At 35.0% G+C, this 18,767-nt stretch overlaps 1 protein-coding gene across 1 annotated transcript in view; it reads left to right on the forward strand.

The window, feature by feature from the left end:
- Nucleotides 1–18,474, forward strand: part of holn1 (CD2 antigen cytoplasmic tail-binding protein 2 homolog holn1) — a 133,203-nt gene extending 114,729 nt beyond the window's left edge. The window contains exon 4 of the mRNA XM_090395641.1: nucleotides 18,086–18,474. Within this exon, the coding sequence (XP_090251767.1) occupies nucleotides 18,086–18,288 (203 nt within the window). The 3' untranslated portion in view covers nucleotides 18,289–18,474. The remainder of the gene's footprint in view (nucleotides 1–18,085) is intronic.
- Nucleotides 18,475–18,767: the final 293 nt, after the last annotated feature.

The raw sequence follows: 18,767 nt of genomic DNA on the forward strand, positions 1-18,767 counted from the left end.
TTGGTGGGTGAAAGTCTCCTTACCTTAACTTGCATGACTTAAAAGCCCATGAGCACAGCCTAGATACCCATATATTCACCTTTTTATTAATGCATTTTTTTTTGTTTAAAGTTTCACTAGCCTGACATCTGTTTCAAACTGTTGGTTCTAATCATAGATCAGGCAGAAACTGTAAGAGGACAAAAACTCTCATTCAATACCATAGCAATCCTGTGTCAGAGCTCTATTTTTCATAAGAGAACTGTACTTGGTCCATAAGAGTAATGATCACAGAAGCGCCTCAAAGTTTTCATTTTGGCATTGTAAATTATTATTATTATTATTACGTGACACCTCCAGGGAGTCCAAAGGCTCATGGAAGGAGGGCACCTACTCTACAACTCTGTCTCCACCACTCAATCCACCAACTACAAACCACAACTACACCAACACCATCTACTGCCCCACCGCCACTAGTATTTTCACAGACAATCACAAACATTCATGCCCACGGTGGGATTTGAACCCACAGCCTTTTGGCTGGAGAGGGGATATGCTAACCAATCTGCCAACCAGGCCAGCAAAATAAACAGATCAATCCATATTTCACATTCAGATATGTGTGTGTATGTGTATATAAAGTTGGAAAGTTTTTAAGTATCGCAAAGTAATGCAATCTGACTACCATCAGTTGGATATCAGGGTAGTTCTGAATATATTGAATAAAGAGCTGTGAATGAGTGTTATTGGGACTGGTGATCCTATGTGAAAATATTGCCATTCACCAATCTGCAGTGGGCCAACTAAAGTTTCACTAACCTGACATCTGTTTCAAACTGTTGGTTCTAATCATAGATCAGGCAGAAACTGTAAGAGTTTTTGTGTAAGAGGACAAAACTCTCATTCAATACCATAGCAATCCTGTGTCAGAGCTCTATTTTTCATAAGAGAACTGTACTTGGTCCATAAGAGTAATGATCACAGAAGCGCCTCAAAGTTTTCATTTTGGCATTGTAAATTATTATTATTATTATTACGTGACACCTCCAGGGAGTCCAAAGGCTCATGGAAGGCGGGCACCTACTCTACAACTCTGTCTCCACCACTCAATCCACCAACTACAAACCACAACTACACCAACACCATCTACTGCCCCACCGCCACTAGTATTTTCACAGACAATCACAAACATTCATGCCCACGGTGGGATTTGAACCCACAGCCTTTTGGCTGGAGAGGGGATATGCTAACCAATCTGCCAACCAGGCCAGCAAAATAAACAGATCAATCCATATTTCACATTCAGATATGTGTGTGTATGTGTATATAAAGTTGGAAAGTTTTTAAGTATCGCAAAGTAATGCAATCTGACTACCATCAGTTGGATATCAGGGTAGTTCTGAATATATTGAATAAAGAGCTGTGAATGAGTGTTATTGGGACTGGTGATCCCATGTGAAAATATTGCCATTCACCAATCTGCAGTGGGCCAACTGAAGTTTCACTAACCTGACATCTGTTTCAAACTGTTGGTTCTAATCATAGATCAGGCAGAAACTGTAAGAGTTTTTGTGTAAGAGGACAAAACTCTCATTCAATACCATAGCAATCCTGTGTCAGAGCTCTATTTTTCATAAGAGAACTGTACTTGGTCCATAAGAGTAATGATCACAGAAGCGCCTCAAAGTTTTCATTTTGGCATTGTAAATTATTATTATTATTATTACGTGACACCTCCAGGGAGTCCAAAGGCTCATGGAAGGAGGGCACCTACTCTACAACTCTGTCTCCACCACTCAATCCACCAACTACAAACCACAACTACACCAACACCATCTACTGCCCCACCACCACTAGTATTTTCACAGACAATCACAAACATCCATGCCCACGGTGGGATTTGAACCCACAGCCTTTTGGCTGGAGAGGGAATATGCTAACCACTCTGCCAACCAGGCCAGCAAAATAAACAGATCAATCCATATTTCACATTCAAATATGTGTGTGTATGTGTATATAAAGTTGGAAAGTTTTTAAGTATCGCAAAGTAATGCAATCTGACTACCATCAGTTGGATATCAGGGCAGTTCTGAATATATTGAATAAAGAGCTGTGGATGAGTGTTATTGGGACTGGTGATCCCATGTGAAAATATTGCCATTCACCAATCTGCAGTGGGCCAACATGGTGAATTATGGCCCAGTCTTCCAGGATGATTCATCTTGCAGGAATAAAATGGCCCTCATTCTCTGGAAGCCAGATTGTTACTACGTATGGCAACAGGCAATTAAACATGAAGATAGAGGGTGCTAAGAATCCAGAATGACAGACCAGATCCCACTGCCATTGGAAACTAGACCTTGGAACTTTAAACTGCAGAACTGTGAGCAGTGAAGCATGGTTAATTGAACTAACTGAAGAGCCAAAGTGACTAAAATGGGACATTTTTGGACTGATTGGTTATATAAATTAAAGATATACGAAGAAATTACCGTATTTGCTAGTGTATAAGATGCACTTTTTTCCTTTGAAAATAAGTCTGAAAAACTCAGTTTTTTATTACTTTCGTTTCTGGAAATTTTCTCTGTTCCGAGTTACACGATTTCTTTCTTGCTTCCTTGCGGTGTGTGAGAGCATTCCAGTTACATAGAGTTCAGTGGATGTGCATGCGCTGTCATCGAAATGGCTGCAGAGAGGCATTTCGGGCCACCCCCAACTGAGAAAATGATAAGAACGTGACAGAATCAGGAAGAGGATCTAAAAAATCTTTTTTTTTCTAAAAAATGTGTACAAAAAAGGGGGTGCATCTTATAGGCCGGTGCATCTTATACGCATATACGGTATATACTTGGTTTAATCCATTATACAAGTGTAAGCAAACAAAGTTTGTGCCTGAAGTATCTTTCAGGAGTGGGGCAACTCGTGGCAAAGGTAGTATAACTTCTTCTCATCACTTGCCTTAGTATCCCATAATGCAAAGCACAACTCCTTTGTGGACATGTATAATGCTATGCATTAAGGGAGGAGTCACCACCCAGACCGGTTTTGACCTTTATTGAGGTCTCATCAGTGGGAGCCAGAGATGGTGATACTAAGGTGGAAATAATGGAGAACTCATATTTTCCTATATGAGTTGCCAAAAGGTGTCACACCTTATTATTAAAATACTCTGGATTAGAGATAGATAGTTGTTGAAAGTTTTTCACTTGGTTATATTATATTATAAATTAAAAATACCAAGAAATTATATACTTGGCAAGTGATGAGAAGTTATACCACCTTTGCCATGAGGTGAAGTAACTTTTCAGCATGCATTTAAAGTTGATGGTTTCAATTCTGATGATGCCAACTTAGCAAGTTTGATGCAATGCAAAATAGAAAATTTCTTCTACACATCAATAACTGTCTGTAAATTATCCTTATCTCGTTTATCCAAAGTGTATTGGAATGTTCTTCTAATGTAGTAAGTTTTGAAGGTAATGATCACACCCTGGTCTAGTTGTTGTATTAGGTGGGAGAAAACAAAATTCCACATTCGGGTGTTCTAAAACAGGATGGCCAGGCGTATTGTCTATAATCAATAAAACTTTAAACTGCAGATTTTTTTCCATCATATAGCGTTTAACTTCTGGTACAAAACATTGATTCTGGAACCATTAATTAAATTTCTTTTGTAACCCAACCTTTTTTGTTTGTTTTCTAGTGCCCTGGTAAAGTGTTAAAATCCACACCTTTCGTTGCCTGCGGTCTTAGGGATTGATTAATGAGTAATGGTTTTAATATACGATCTCCTGAAGCATTGCTGCAAACAATAGTCACACGATCCTTACCTGCTTTAAAGCCACCAACACTTTTGTGATTTCGTTATATGAGTTCTACTTGACATGTTTTTACCAACAAAAGCTGGTCTCATTCTAAACTTGATCAGGAGTGTAGCCACCATTTTCAATAATTTTGGACAGTTTTGAAAGAAATTCCTTAGCTGCCAGCTCATCTGCAGATGCAACTCCTACTTTTATTTTTACATTATGAAGAACATATCTTTTGAGAAATGTTGTAAGTTAACCTGTTCTTGCAGAAAAATCGCTATTGTTGTTTGATGTTGTTGGCTCCTTTTCCTGAATCTGTTTGTACAACCATAATGCTTTCTGTTTGATGACATTTCCATCTAAAGGTATTCCTTTCTGTGAGCAATCTTCTGTCCACATCACTAGGGCCTTTTCCTTTTTCAAAATTTAATACATGATGTGTAAACATTTCGAATTGTAAACAAGAAATGATTGTTTAGCAAACAGCTTAACTCCTTCCATAATGGACCAACTGAATTTTGAGGAATCAGTATAGCACCGTTCTGCTTCCAGGAACCAGTGGCAAGTGAATATAATGGATCATCTGTCGGCTTAACTTCAGGGAATCGTAATTATAAAAATTGATTACTCTACGCTACAGAATGTAGATAACTGTCTACATTCTGTAGCGTAGAGTAATCCCTGATATTTAAAGCATCGAGGGGATTCCCAAAAATTCAAGTTAAAGTACATGTATACCGTTCTAAGACATAATTATAATGGAAATACCCTTTTTAACAGAACTGAATTCAAACAGAAATTTTTAAAATAAGCACCATTTGAACCATGTTAAATCAAAATATCATCATCAGCCATTGTCAATCCACTGCTGGATGAAGGCCTTTCCAAGATTACTCCAAACTTGTCTGTCAATGGCTCTCCTTTCCCATGTCACTCCTGCAAATCTGATATCATAAATCCACCGTGATTTCGGTGACCGTCGTGGTTGTTTTTCCTCTTGTGAAATCCAATCCAGTACTTCTTTTGTCCATTGTTGATCTTGTCTTCGAGCAATATGCTCAGCCCATTGCCACTTCAGATGCGTCACTCATCCCATGATGTCAGAGACTTAGGTTTGATTTCTTATCCATATATTCCTTTTGTGATCCAGTTTTTCCATAACAAGCACTTCTTTCCATACTAAATTGTGTTGTTCTTAATTTTTGAATTTCTTTTGCATTCAGTGTTCATGTTTCACAGCCATATGTCAGTATAAGAAGAATACATTTGTTAAAATCTTTTCTCTTCAGGCATAAAGCATAATGGTAGTTGGCTTTTGAATATTGAATACAATTTTCCAAATGCTTTCCACCCAAGCATCGTGCACCTTTTAATTTCATCCATGATATTTTGTTCCATTGATATTGATATCTCTTAGAACTTGTTTAATTTCCTCATTATTGATTTTTATTATTTCTGGTTGGACACAGCTATTGAACATAACTTGGGTTTTCTTTTGGTTTATCTTTAGGCCAGCTGTTTTGCTAGCAATTTGGAGTTCATGGATGTGAGGCTGTAATTCATGTGCAGTTGAAGTAAAGATAACTATGTCATCTGCAAAGCATAAATGGCTTAAATATCTTCCATTTATCTTGAGACCTTTCCATTCCCAATCAAGAAGTTTGAATATTTCTTCTAGGCTCGCTGTGAATAATTTTGGAGATAGTGTGTCACTCTGTCTTATGCATCTCGGTATTCCCACAGTAGAGATGTTTCCATTGAAATGAATTGCTGCTATGGCATTGGTGTATGCTGATTTGGTGGTCCTGATGTATGGCTCCTCCACTTGTTGGTTTCGTAATGCTTTAAGTATTGCACAAGTTATAAGTGAATCAAAGGCTTTCTCATAGTCAATAAAATCAAATCATAGTAGTAATTGATATTTATTACACTGTTTGATAATCTGCTGTGCAACTTGAATAAGGCCCATTGTACTAAAGCCCCTTCGAAAGCCTACCTGTTCATTTGGTTGTGCTAGGTCTAGAGTCGTAGAAAGCCTATGAGCTAAAACTTTTGCAAACACTTTGTAAACCAAAATATACCATTCAAAAATAGAATTGCTTTTGTTTTCTAAACCGTATTATTTCGAAATTGTGTAAAAAAAAAAAAATTTTAAAAAGGCCTTGTAAAAAGAAAATTACCTGTACTCTCAAGGTTCCCCCAAGTGTATGTACCAACAATAAGTTATACTGATAAAAAAAAAATTAAAACTTTATCATGATGTACCCCAACTTGACAACAAAGGAAAACATTTCAAAATTGTAATGGGAGATTATGTAAAGCATCATATCTAAACAGAAAAGAAATAAAGCCTGGGTAGTCTCACTATGCCCAGAAAGGTGGTGTCAGGGTGATGTAGCAGGCCTTGCAGTATCATCAATCCAAGACTGCTATAAAGAAACCCAATGCAGAAATTGCTTGCATATTGCTACTTGGAATGTAAGAGGATTGAATAAATGTGGGGAATTGGCTAATGTGATGAGAGAGATGGAGAGATTGAATATTAGTATACTAGGAATAAGTGAAATCTTTTGCAAAGGATCATCAGATTTTGAGTTGAAACTTCCAAATGGCAAGATATATAAAGTATATACGTCAGATGGTGAAATATCAAGGACAGGTATAGCGTTCATTGTAGAGAAGAAAACTAATAAAAACATTATCCATGTCATCAAAATATCAGAGTAATGGCAATTCTAGTGAAGTGTAAACCTAGAGATATGCTGATCATTCAAATATATGCTCCTACAGAACAGAATGAGGAAGCAGAAATAGATGACATGTATGATAAAACATCTACACATGTGGGGCCATTTGGACTTGGAATTCAGAATGAGAGAGGACAAAAACTGATTAATTTCTGTAACAAGCACAGTCTAACACTTATTTTGAGCAAAAACCAACAGCAAGATACACATGGGAAAGTCTGAATGGAAGATACAAAAATCAATTAGACTATATTGTGGTCAGTAAACGTTACTTCAATGGAATACGGAACTCAAAGGTGATGCCATGTGCTTAATGTGGATCTGATCATAGACTGGTCTTGATGAAGATGAATATTCACCTGAAAACAATAAAAATTAAAAGACGTCAACCCCCAAAATGGAATCTGCAAATGGTACACAATCCAATAGTAAAATCAAAATTTAATGAAAATGTTTCAGAACTGCTATTTGCACAGTTGCAAAATGAAAATGAACCTTCTCAGTGGAGTAGACTACAAGCAGCTGTCATAACATCTGCTAAAAACCACATCAATAAACAAGAAGAAAGAAAAAACCATGGATAACACAAGAAGTAATCAACCTTATCGATGAAAGAAGAACATGGAAAAGTGGAGCAAATGAAGAAGAAAGATTAAGATATAAAACATTAGATAAGAGAATCAAACAGTTATGCAGGAGATTGAAAGAAAACTGGATAATAGGCAGTGTACCAAAGTAGAAGAATTACAAAATAGGAACAAAACCAGAGAAGCATTCCCAAAAGTGAAAGAACTAAATGAAAAGCAAAATGTACACAGTCTAATAACATCAAGGACAAAGATGGAAACATAATCATTGATAAAGAAAAGATAAATGGAAGATGGCTGGAGTACTTTTCAGATCTCTATGATGATGATAATAATGGTAACATGATAGATGATTCACGACACCTCAAATTAACATAACAGATACCACTCTACCGACAAGAAAGGAGATAGACCACGTAATTAAGAATCTTCCTAATAATAAATACCCTGGGTGTGATAATATCCTGGCTGAGCTGCTGAACGCTTTGACTGGCGATAATGAAACTATTTAATGGAATCCATTCAGGGCACAAATATTTAGGCACCTACTTTATTGCAGATAGAAAGCAAGATAAAGAAATAAAAATAAGAACAGCAATAGTTAAAGATGCCTTCTGGAAAAATAAAGATCTTAGAAGTTCTGTGGGTATCAAGACAAAGAAAAGAGGATGAGAACATTAGTGTGGCCAATTTTCACATATGGAAGTGAGACCTGGATATTCAAGAAGAGAGTAAGACAACAGATAATGGCCTTTGAAATGTGGTGAAAATCTCAGGGACAGAACATGTGACAAATACAGATGTCCTACAGAGAATGAGAATACAGAGATCTTTATTACAGGAAATGTTCCAGAGAAAGATGAGATTGGTGGGACATGTACTGAGAGGTTCAGCAAGACAGGATACTAACAGTTTTAGAAGAAAAAAAAAAAAATGTGTTAAGGATCAAGAGGCCAAAAACGAAGGACATGGCTTGAAGATATAAGATCATGGACAGGATCACATGGCTATGCAGAAACGAAAAGGAAAGTCACCAACAGAGAAAACTGGAAAGACACAGTGCTGCACCCTCTCATTGAGGAAGCTACACGAAGAGAGAGAATGGGAGATTTTAATGCCAGAATTAATATACAACAGATGAAAGTTTAATGGGAAATTTTGGAAATGACATAAGAGATGATAGAGGAGCAAGGCTAATAAAGTTTGCAGAAAAAGAAAATGCATACATCTTGAATTATTTTTTGAAGAGGGAAAAAAAAACATAGGAAGTGGACAGGGAAAAGCCCAAATGGAAAAATCAGCAAAATTTACTTTATCCTCAGCAACAGGAAAAATATCTTTCAGGACTGTTCTGTTATCAATCCTTCAACATTGGAAGTGACCATTGTATTGTATGCAGTAAGATTCGAATAAATTGCCAAAAAGATAGAAGAAAAATGTTTCAGAGTTCAAAGCAAAACATAGATATATACAAACTCAACATTAAAAAAGATATATTCCAACATGAACTAAACAACAGATTTAAAAATCTTATTATAAATGACAATGCTGATCCATCAGAAAGTAATGACATTATTACCCAAAACCTTTTACAATGCTTACTTAAAATAGCTGGTACCACAGAACAGAAACATGACAAAATTTCTGAAAACAGGTGGATAACCCACAGAATAAAATTGAATATGCTGAATTTGTTATCAGAAAGTGTATCACAGAAGAAATAGGAAAATGTAAATATAAATTCATATAACGAACAATTGACAACCATAATCTCAAAAACAGCCAAACAGCAATAAATGGATGATTGCAGTCAAACTACAAGATAGGATTATAGCCAAATGAATTGAAGAACTTTACGCAATATTATATCAGTATGACGAATCAAATGAAGAAGAAAACTATAAAATAACTGAAGTGCTATAGATTCTACCAGAAGTTAAGTGGAATATTCAAAACTTGCAAAATGGAAAAGCTCCAGGTGAGGATGTGGAGTTATAGCTGAACTTCTAAAAGCAGGTGGGAAAATGATCTTCAAATTTTGACAAAACTATTTGTCTAAAGAAAAATGTAACCAAGAACATGGAAAAAGGGTTACCCTTATCCTGATACACAAAAAAGTAATGCTCATCACATCATGTAGAATGAAGAACTGCTAAATCACAATATGTAACTATGGTAAATATAATTTTTTTTTTTTAGATTTTAGAATAAATTGCCAAAAAGATAGAAGAAAAATGTTTCAGAGTTAAAAGCAAAACATAGATATATACAAACTCAACATTAAAAAAGATATATGAAGATATAACACGTGTCATATCTTAACATAAGTTAATTTACATTTTCGCTGTTAAAATGTAAACCTACTGTTTAAAACGAAACTTTTCTTGCTTTCATATTCACAAAATCACAAATAAAGCCAGCGTAGTCCAATTTCTGACTGATTTCGTGTTCAATTGAAATCATGGCAAGACCTTCCAATCGAGTTTCTGCCATTGTAGAATGTAAATAAGTTTTAATAAGCTTTAGTTTTGAAAGACTACACTAACCGCTTGCAACTGTTATCGGTAATGACAGTAATATTCTTAAGGCTACTGCAACATTAGGAGCAAAGTTATTTTCTACTATATAGTGTAGCACTTCAATTGGTGCCATATTTTCTGGTGGGAAGTGGGAAACTACTCTCAATTCATCAATGTGTATATTTTCTTGATGCGTTAGAATACTTTCTAGATTTTTACATTTGTTTAAAAGCTCATTTGACACCTCAGATTTCAATTTAGGGATATTATATATATATATATATACTGGGGGTGGGGGGCTTTCCTTCCCCCCTGAGTTTCAGGCTGGTAAGACAAAAAAAAACGTGACATGAAAACGTTTCAAATTTCGGCTTATCTTTTTATATATATAGAATAGATATATAAAAAAGTGAAAGTGGACTGTGCTATTCCAGTTGCCCAAATCTTTCATGATAGAACTCGTTGCTACATCAATAACAAGAAAGAAAAACTCAGTTTTAAATTTAGTTTTGGGATCAGAAATAGGCTCATCTTTGGCTTCATAATCATGTTATTTTTTCTGCTGATGCACTTACAAATGTTGGTTTCAAATTAGGATCAGTTTCAACTTTTTCAGCTAATGTTGTAGCATCTATAAGAAAATTTTGAAATGATTCATCATTTCTGATATTCTCAAGGCTTTGGAGAACATTTCTTAAAGTAGATATGGCAGTAGACAATTCCATTTTTATGCTTTGCAATAATTTACTAGCAACATTAATTTCATTTAAAACATAGTGCCATTTAACCAAACAACATAAAAATTTAATCTCTGAGATTAAGGGCAGAGTTTCATCTTTGTGTCTCGCCATTTTGTCCACTGGCTCGTTATCAATAATTTCTATCAAAACATCATAAATTCAACAATATAATATCTTAAAAGACGAATGGCTTTGATTCTAGATTCCCAGTGGGTGGTACTTAGTGGCTAGGGAGTTAGAGTTGTAATATGTTTCTTAAGGATTCCCCAATGCAAAGTTGATGCTGAGGAAAAAACATACAATTTCCGAACTATTTCAAAGAATGAAATCCATTCACCAGATCAGTGCTTCCTAAACTTCTGGATGTCAGGGCCCCCTTTGGAAAAATTAAATTATTTCACGCCCTCCCCTCGAAAAAAAAATCGTAATATAGACATATATTATTAGAATATTTATTGTATTTATATTCAATACAAAACATACGCAGCGAATACTGCAAAAATCAAATGCAAATATTATATTTTTAGCATCTTACATACACATTTGACATGGCACATTATCTCATATTTTATATAGATAGATAGATATATTGTTATTGTACATTTGCAGTACAAGCAAATGAAATGTAAGTTATTAGTAATAAAGAAAGAATTAAAAACATAAAAGAAGTTTAATAACAATTTAATGTGATGGGTGAGTTTCAGTACACCCCAACTCAACATCACCAGAGTTAAAGATCGGTACTATCAACATAAGAGCCTGAATGGCAAAGAAATGGAGCTAGCTGAGGAATTAGATAAGTACCAGATCAACATAATACTGGTGACTGAAACAAAAAAGACAAAAACTGGTGAGATCTTTCTGAGCAACAAATACAAAATGTTATATTCAGACAATGACAATCAAGGAAAAGAAGGAGTAGCCATAGTATTCAACACAAAATACGAGGCTAATCTTCTTGAATGGCAGGCAGTCTCAAGTAGAGTAATGTGGGCAAATATGAGAATGGGGAACTGGACAATGAGACTTATTTGTGCCTATGGTCCCACAGAAGGTTCTACTAAGGTAGAAGTGGAGGAATTTTTTGAGGCTTTAGAAAAAGCAACTGACACAATGAAAAAGGAAAAGTTGGTCCTTGTTGGGGATCTAAATAGCAGAGTAGGAAATGATTGTGAAACATACAAAAATATTTTGGGAAAATTTGGAGAAAAGAACAAAGCTAATAATAATAGGAAATATCTGTTAGATTTTTGCTCAGGACATGGACTAGTTATTACTAACACCATGTTCCAACATAAAAATGTGCACATTTTTATGTTGGAATGGAGAGAAGAGGCAAGGAATAAGAAAAGTCTTATTGACTGTGTTATTGTTGATAGTGATGTTTTCTCCTTGGTGCAGGACACCAGAGTGTACAGAGGATTTGAAATTGGAAGTGATCACTATTTACTCTTGAGCAGGTAAAATTGAATTTCACATTGAAAAGAATAACATGTAAGAAAGTTTTAAAGCGAATAAAAGTTGAGCAGCTCTCAAATGTGAACTGTAGACTAAAGTACACAAAGATTATTGAAGAAAAAATGAAAGAGTTTGAGATCAGAAACCAAACCTTGGAGATTCAGTGGCAAGCCTTGAAGAAAGCCCTGATTGATTCAGCTAGAGAGGCATGTGGTGAAGTTGTCTGCAAGGATAGAAAAATTAGAACTCCATGGTGGACACAGGAAGTTAAATTGGCAGTGAAGGAAAAGGAGAAAGTATATCAAAAGTTCCTGGCAAATAAGTCAGCTTGTGCTCTTAGAGAACACAGAGACAAATGCAAGAATGCTAAACACTGTGTAAAACTAGCTAAACAAAAGTCATGGGAGGACTTTGGCAAAAATATAGAAAATAAATATGAAGAAGGTGGCAAAATATTCTGGAGGTTGTTGAAGAAGCTTAGGAATGGAGGAAAGAGTAAAGGTGATATGAAAACGGGAGAAAAAGATATCCTTGAATTATGGAGTAATTACTTCGAGAAATTGTTAAATGAAACAAGCAGTGATTACAGCACAGTGGTAAAAAAACACTGACCAGGCATGCGGTCAGGAATACATATCCATACTTGAAGTAGCCATCAAAGGCTTGAAATGTGAAAGGCAGCAGGAGTAGAAGATATTCGACCAGAAATGCTGAAGTATGGTGGTATGAGAGTCTTACAGTGGCTGCACTGCATAGTTCAGAAAGCCTGGACAGAGGGACGAATTCCCAATGAATTAGTAGAGCTCTCCTAGTACCCATATATAAAAAGGGAAATAAAACTGAATGTGAGAATTACAGTGGTATTTCCCTACTGAGTGTTCCTGGCAAGATCTATGCAAGTATACTTGAGAAATGGTTGAGAAGAATTATGGAAGAAAAGCTTGGTGCAGAACAAGCTGGATTTAGGCCAGATAGAGGCTGTCAGGATCAGATTTTCACTTTACGACAAATAGTTGAGAAAGCATGGGAATATAACAAAGATCTGTATTTAAGTTTTGTCGATCTGGAAAAGGCATATGACAAGGTGCCAAGAGAGAAGCTATTCAGTATGCTACAGTTATATGGTATCAGTGGGGCATTATATCAAGCAATACTTAGTCTTTATTTGAGTTGTAAGTCAGCAGTTAGAATTGAAGGAAGTACAGGAAGATGGTTTACTATTAAATCTGGTGTGAGACAAATGTTATAAATGTTATACTTCTAAATAAATCCGCTACAAGTCTGCAAGATTCTCTGAGTAAATTGAATAAATGTTGTAATAGATATGGTATGAAGGGCAGCAATAAAAAGACAAAGACAATGAAAATAGGCAGAATTATTGAAAATATGAACTGTGTTGTGAATGGAGAACCTGTGGAACAAGTAAAACATTTCAGCATGATTTTTAGGGAAGATGGTAAATTAAATATAGAAATAGGCAACAGAATCAGCAAAGCTGGTATGGTGGGAAGTCAATTGAATAAATTCATATGGAATAAGAGAGAAATTAGTCGGAACACTAAATTAGCTGTATACAAGACAGTGTTCAAACCAGTTTTAACTTATGGATCTGAGAGCTGGGTCAGAAGTAAAACACTTGACCAAAGACTAGAGACCGCAGATATGAGAGTCCTGAGAAAGATTAGAGGCGTGAACAGATGGCATCAGTGCAGTATCATATTAAAAACGAGGATCTTAGGAAAGAACTTGACATTGTCAGCATCCAGGAATGTGTTAGCAGAGCTAATATCAGGTGGTATGGTCACTTAAAAAGAATGGGAGAAGAAAGATTAGCACAACAAGTGTTCTCTGTCAGGTTGGCAGGAAAAAGACCCAGAGGAAGACCAAGATATAGGTGGATTGATATGGTAAAAAGTTCGTTAGAGGATAGAAATATAAGATTTGATAATGTTGGAGTCTTGACAGGTAACAGACTGATTTGGAGGAAAATTGTAGATAGGAAGTTAGTAATGATGTAATTTTTTTCATGTAGTACTATCATATCCTGTACACCCCTTGAGGGTACATGGCAGGAATTTAATGATGATGGTGTTTCAGTACTGCTACACAAAAAATCAATATCAGGTGAAATATTTGAAACTGCAATTCTTAGATTTCTACTTTGAAATGAAACTTATATGAATAAGCATATATTTGCTAATATTCATTAAGCGCCGAAATACGCAGGAAGCAAAATTTGTGAACCTGCAACAACAATTTGTGATTTTTTTTTCCATTAAAATATAAAAAATAACAAAAAAGAAATAGTAAATAATAAAAATTAAATATGTTTCTTTTAAGATAAAAAAAAAACAATCTACTTAGTCTTAAAAGATTTTAAATTTGTTTTCATTATTTCACGGTTCCCCTCTACAAAACCTACACCCCCCACCCCCCCCAAGTGGGCTGCGACCCACAGTTTGGGAAGCGCTGCACTAGATGACATAGCAGCATCATTGACGACTAAGTTCAGAGAATGAGAAGTGAAAGGTATTAAAAAAAAAAAAAAAATGAGTTCTCGAGTTCAAATCCCTAATGCATTGTTGAACTCCTGAATGTTTACCTTTCATGTTTGATCCATTGTTGTAACTCTGGCCACTCATTTTTGTGATAGAAATATTCACATGCCACAATTTTTTAAGATAAAAAAAAAAAGTGCTCATTGATATTCATATTACCTGGATCCATATTAACAAATCCTACAATTAGTGTTAATTGTTCAATATGACTTATGTCTGTAGTACAGTCTGCAAGTATGCTGTAATATTTAGCATTCTGCACCATGGAAATTATTTTCCTTTTTATTGCCCCAGAGAGGAGAGAAATCAATTTCATTTTGAATGTTTTTTCCCCAAGATAACGTTGGGCTGATCCACGAGATACTTAAAGATACAAGCTTAAAAAAATTGCCGTTATTATGAACATACAATTTATCAGATGTTCCCTGAAAGGGCTGACATTGTTGAGCCAAAAATTGAACAATGGCGATTAGACATTCTATTATGCTCCTCCAGTGCCGAGCCTCTGTATTTAACAATTTTTGTTGCGTTGAATCAATCGTCTGTTCTAATTTAAGCCTAGACAACAATTCAATCCACTTCTTATGGGACTCCAAGTGGTTTTTAGATTTTTTTGTTTGTTAAGATACAGATATAAATGCTCCCCAGTGAGTGAAATTTAATTACTGAAAAAGAACTTACAACAGAAACAAAATACAGAATCTTTTTCTTTAGAATACACTAAACCATGACTGATTCATATGTTCTCCACTGCTTAGTTCCCTAGTGTAATGATTTAATGAAAATTTCTGACCATTAGATCTGCATGTAAAAACAAAATCACTTTTTGGTCTTGCTGCTGGACCTTTCATTACGATTTCCAGTCTTTCGGTATTGTTTAAAGAGGGATTCCATCTTGCTGGATGTTCATTTCAAGTTCATTAGTTAATTTTTTGGAACAGGAAGTTGTTACCTCAGGTTCATTTTTGCCCTCATTGTTATTAATATCGACATTACTGGGATGCAATTAAAAATACTTACCACGAGCTTAGAATTTTTGGTTTCGGTCCTTTCGTTTTTCTCTTGTACTACATTAGCTGTTTCAGTTTTTAGATATTTATGCAAAGTGTCATTGTTTCTGAATATCACTTTCTTTTTCTGATTTTTGTTTTGCGATATTCTGTGCCTGAAAGTTTTTTTCTTTTATCAGACATGTTGGAATGTTAAAATTATTTTAAAAGCCAAATCCTAATAATTGTATCAAAAGAAGTATTATTAACAATTACTGCACAACTATATTTATATATTTTGATTCTATTTCTTTAACTGGTTTCTCTTAGCCAGTTATCTCATTATGGTTTATATCAGTTATATCATAGTTTAGGCCAATTTGGTCTCATTGGTTAAATGAGATTTACCCTCAGGTCAAGGTAACTCAACTCAAGTCAACTGGTGGCAAACAATGGAATCGGAAATAAATGCAAGGTAGGTGTTCTGCTATTGTCACATCGTCTGATATTAACACTGACAGTGTGATATTGAACAACGTAATACTACATTATTTTAAATTATTATTATTTTTAAAAAATATACAGTACAATGAAGTTTTATTATGTAAAAATTTAAACACACACAAAACGACATTCTAAAGTCTAGTTTCAACAGAGAAGGAATAAATTACTTTTTTTTATGATTTAATTTTCGTATAGTTTAGGCCAATTTTACCGCCCTGTGCAAATGCACATGTTGCACCATCGGTAGAGCTGGCCCTAGCCTATTCTTATAATGAGATATGCAATCTATTTGGTCTTGTTTTAGAATTTTCTCTTTTCCTTCCCCAGACATACTTAAAAGGTCTGAACCCAAAATATATTTTTCTACCCCTTTGCCACATACATAACCATGTTCAAAGACGTTCAAAACTTTATCATATTTGCATACCATAGCTGAACTTTCAGAACACATTTTTCCCATTCATCCCTTGATCTAGTTTGACTGACCGTGCATTAGGTCTCATACGAAGAAGTCATTTCTCCAGGCTGCTGATGCCAAATGAATTCAAGTGCAGGCCATCCTTCTATAAGTTTTTTCTGCCATCAAACACACTCCACACATCTTACAACTTGAATCCAGTTCTTCTATACAGACTTCATGCAAAATCATTTGCTATCATTGTCCTCCTTCTCAACTCAGTAGTGTCATATCTGTGTAGCAATCTTACAATTTTTACTCTCTCACATTTCTTTCTCACTTCTTCCAACAGACATTTCATATTTTCTCTCATACTATATTTGTCACTACTTAAATGATCAGTACCTACCAGAACTACCATTTCTTTTTGGTTTCAATTATGTTTGTCATATTTTTAATTTTCTTCCCTGGAAACTAGAAGTGATGACTCCCTTGGCAAGCTGTTTGTAGGTTTTTATCCCAAGGTAAAATGACAGAATGCATGGTGAAATTCAGGAAAGCAGATATACTGAAAGGAGAAAACAGCAATTAAATTTGACCTTTTTTTTTTTTTTTTTTTTTTTTAAAGGAGTGATATTAGTAAAAATCAAACCTGATCACATTTTGATGGTCAGTTTGGTGACATGCAATTCTCACTGAAGGGATGTAAGTTCTGTTCGCTACAAACTTGGTATTAACTAGGTCTACCTACTCACCGATGAGACCTCAATAAAGGTTGAAACCAGTCTGGGTAGTGACTTTCTCTCATAATGTAGAACTGTAACACAGCTCCTAGGAGCTAAGTTCACATTATGGGTAAAATACCAAGAATAGTGATTGGGGCTTGCTCCACCCTTACTACGAGTTGCCTCAGTTTGCACTACCAAATGGGTCAGGTGTTGCACTCTCCAGGTATTTGCTTACACTTGGAATCGCCGAACTTTATATAGTTTCTATATTCGCCATGAAACTCTTTGAGTTTCTTATTTGGCTAAGAAACAATATTGGATGTAATATCCCTTAACTTAAATAAGTTATTTTTAATATTATGTTATCATTTTTATCATTATGTTACAATAAAATTTTTAAATGTTGAAAGTTTATTTTTCACTTGGTTAGAGTATAATGAATTTAGTTTAATCCTTTATCCAAGTGTGAGCAAACAAAGTTTGCGCCTGAAAGTATCTTCAGGACTGGGGTAAGGTGGTACAACACCAGGGCACTCCTTGCAAAGGTGGAGCAAGCTACCAACACTCCTATCTCAGTATCTCCCATAATGCAAAACACATCTCCTTGCGGATATGTCTAATGTTATGCATTAAGGGAAGGGCCACAACCCAGACTAGTTTCGACCTTTATTGAGGTCTCTTCAGTGGGAGCCAGGGCACTCCTTGCTCCACCTTTGCAAGGAGTGCCCTGGTGTTGTACCACCGTACCCTAGTCCTGAAGATACTTTCAGGCGCAAACTTTGTTTGCTCACACTTGGATAAAGGATTAAACTAAATTTATTATAAATTTTTTAAAACTATCAGAATCATGCTTGCCTCTGCTTTTCAAAAAATATTTGATAGATAAGCACACTTTAAATGGATAGATTTTGGAAATGTTGCTTTATAAGCATGAATTTCACAGATTTCTATGAAATTGCTGAAAATTATACCTAGATCTCTAGTTGATTCTGTTTTATTATTCATATAGGATGTGATTACGCATCTATGAAATGCTTTTTTTTTTAATACACTTTTGATATTTAATTTAGGAGACACTTTAGAAGAAGAGATGTGGGAGTTTAAATGGGAAAATACTGATGAGGCGCCTATATATGGACCCCATCCAACTACAGAGATGATCCGTTGGGTAAATGAAGGTTACTTTGCAGAAGGAGTGTGGGTTCGTAAACATGGAAAGCTAGATGCCCCGTTTTACAGTTCTAAACGGATCGACTTTGACCTATACATATAGAAATGTAAACCTCATGAAGAAATGGCCTGTTATCTTGATAATAAAACCTGTATTTCATTAATTGAGAATTCAGACATGCAAATATGTTATAAGATCATGGTTGCATGAAAGTTGAAATCCCATCCCAACAGTTTTTGCTGCTGTTATCGGCTACAATATTTAAATAAATATAATACTATGTGTGTATTCTGTAATTTTATATTTTATGGAATACTATATTTTATTGTTACAGTTTTCAACTTTTTATATCTGAATCTCTGTTACTTAGTTCAAGAAACTTTCGTGTAATAGTTACAGAATATCAAAAGCATAATTAAGTAATTTTTTTTTTTTAACCAATGTGAAACTTGATTTTAAAGTTTTCAGTACCTCTATAATGTAAATTTGTTTTAAAATACCTAGAATTGAATTCTGTTAAGATCACAAGAGAAATTTATGAGCTTTCCAATTGAAGATAAATTATCCAACCAACTAACAAA

The sequence above is a fragment of the Typopeltis vanoorti genome, chromosome 7, assembly GCF_054136105.1.
Source record: "Typopeltis vanoorti isolate ZY-2024b chromosome 7, IOZ_Tvanoo_1.0, whole genome shotgun sequence".
Classification (NCBI taxonomy): domain Eukaryota; kingdom Metazoa; phylum Arthropoda; class Arachnida; order Uropygi; family Thelyphonidae; genus Typopeltis; species Typopeltis vanoorti.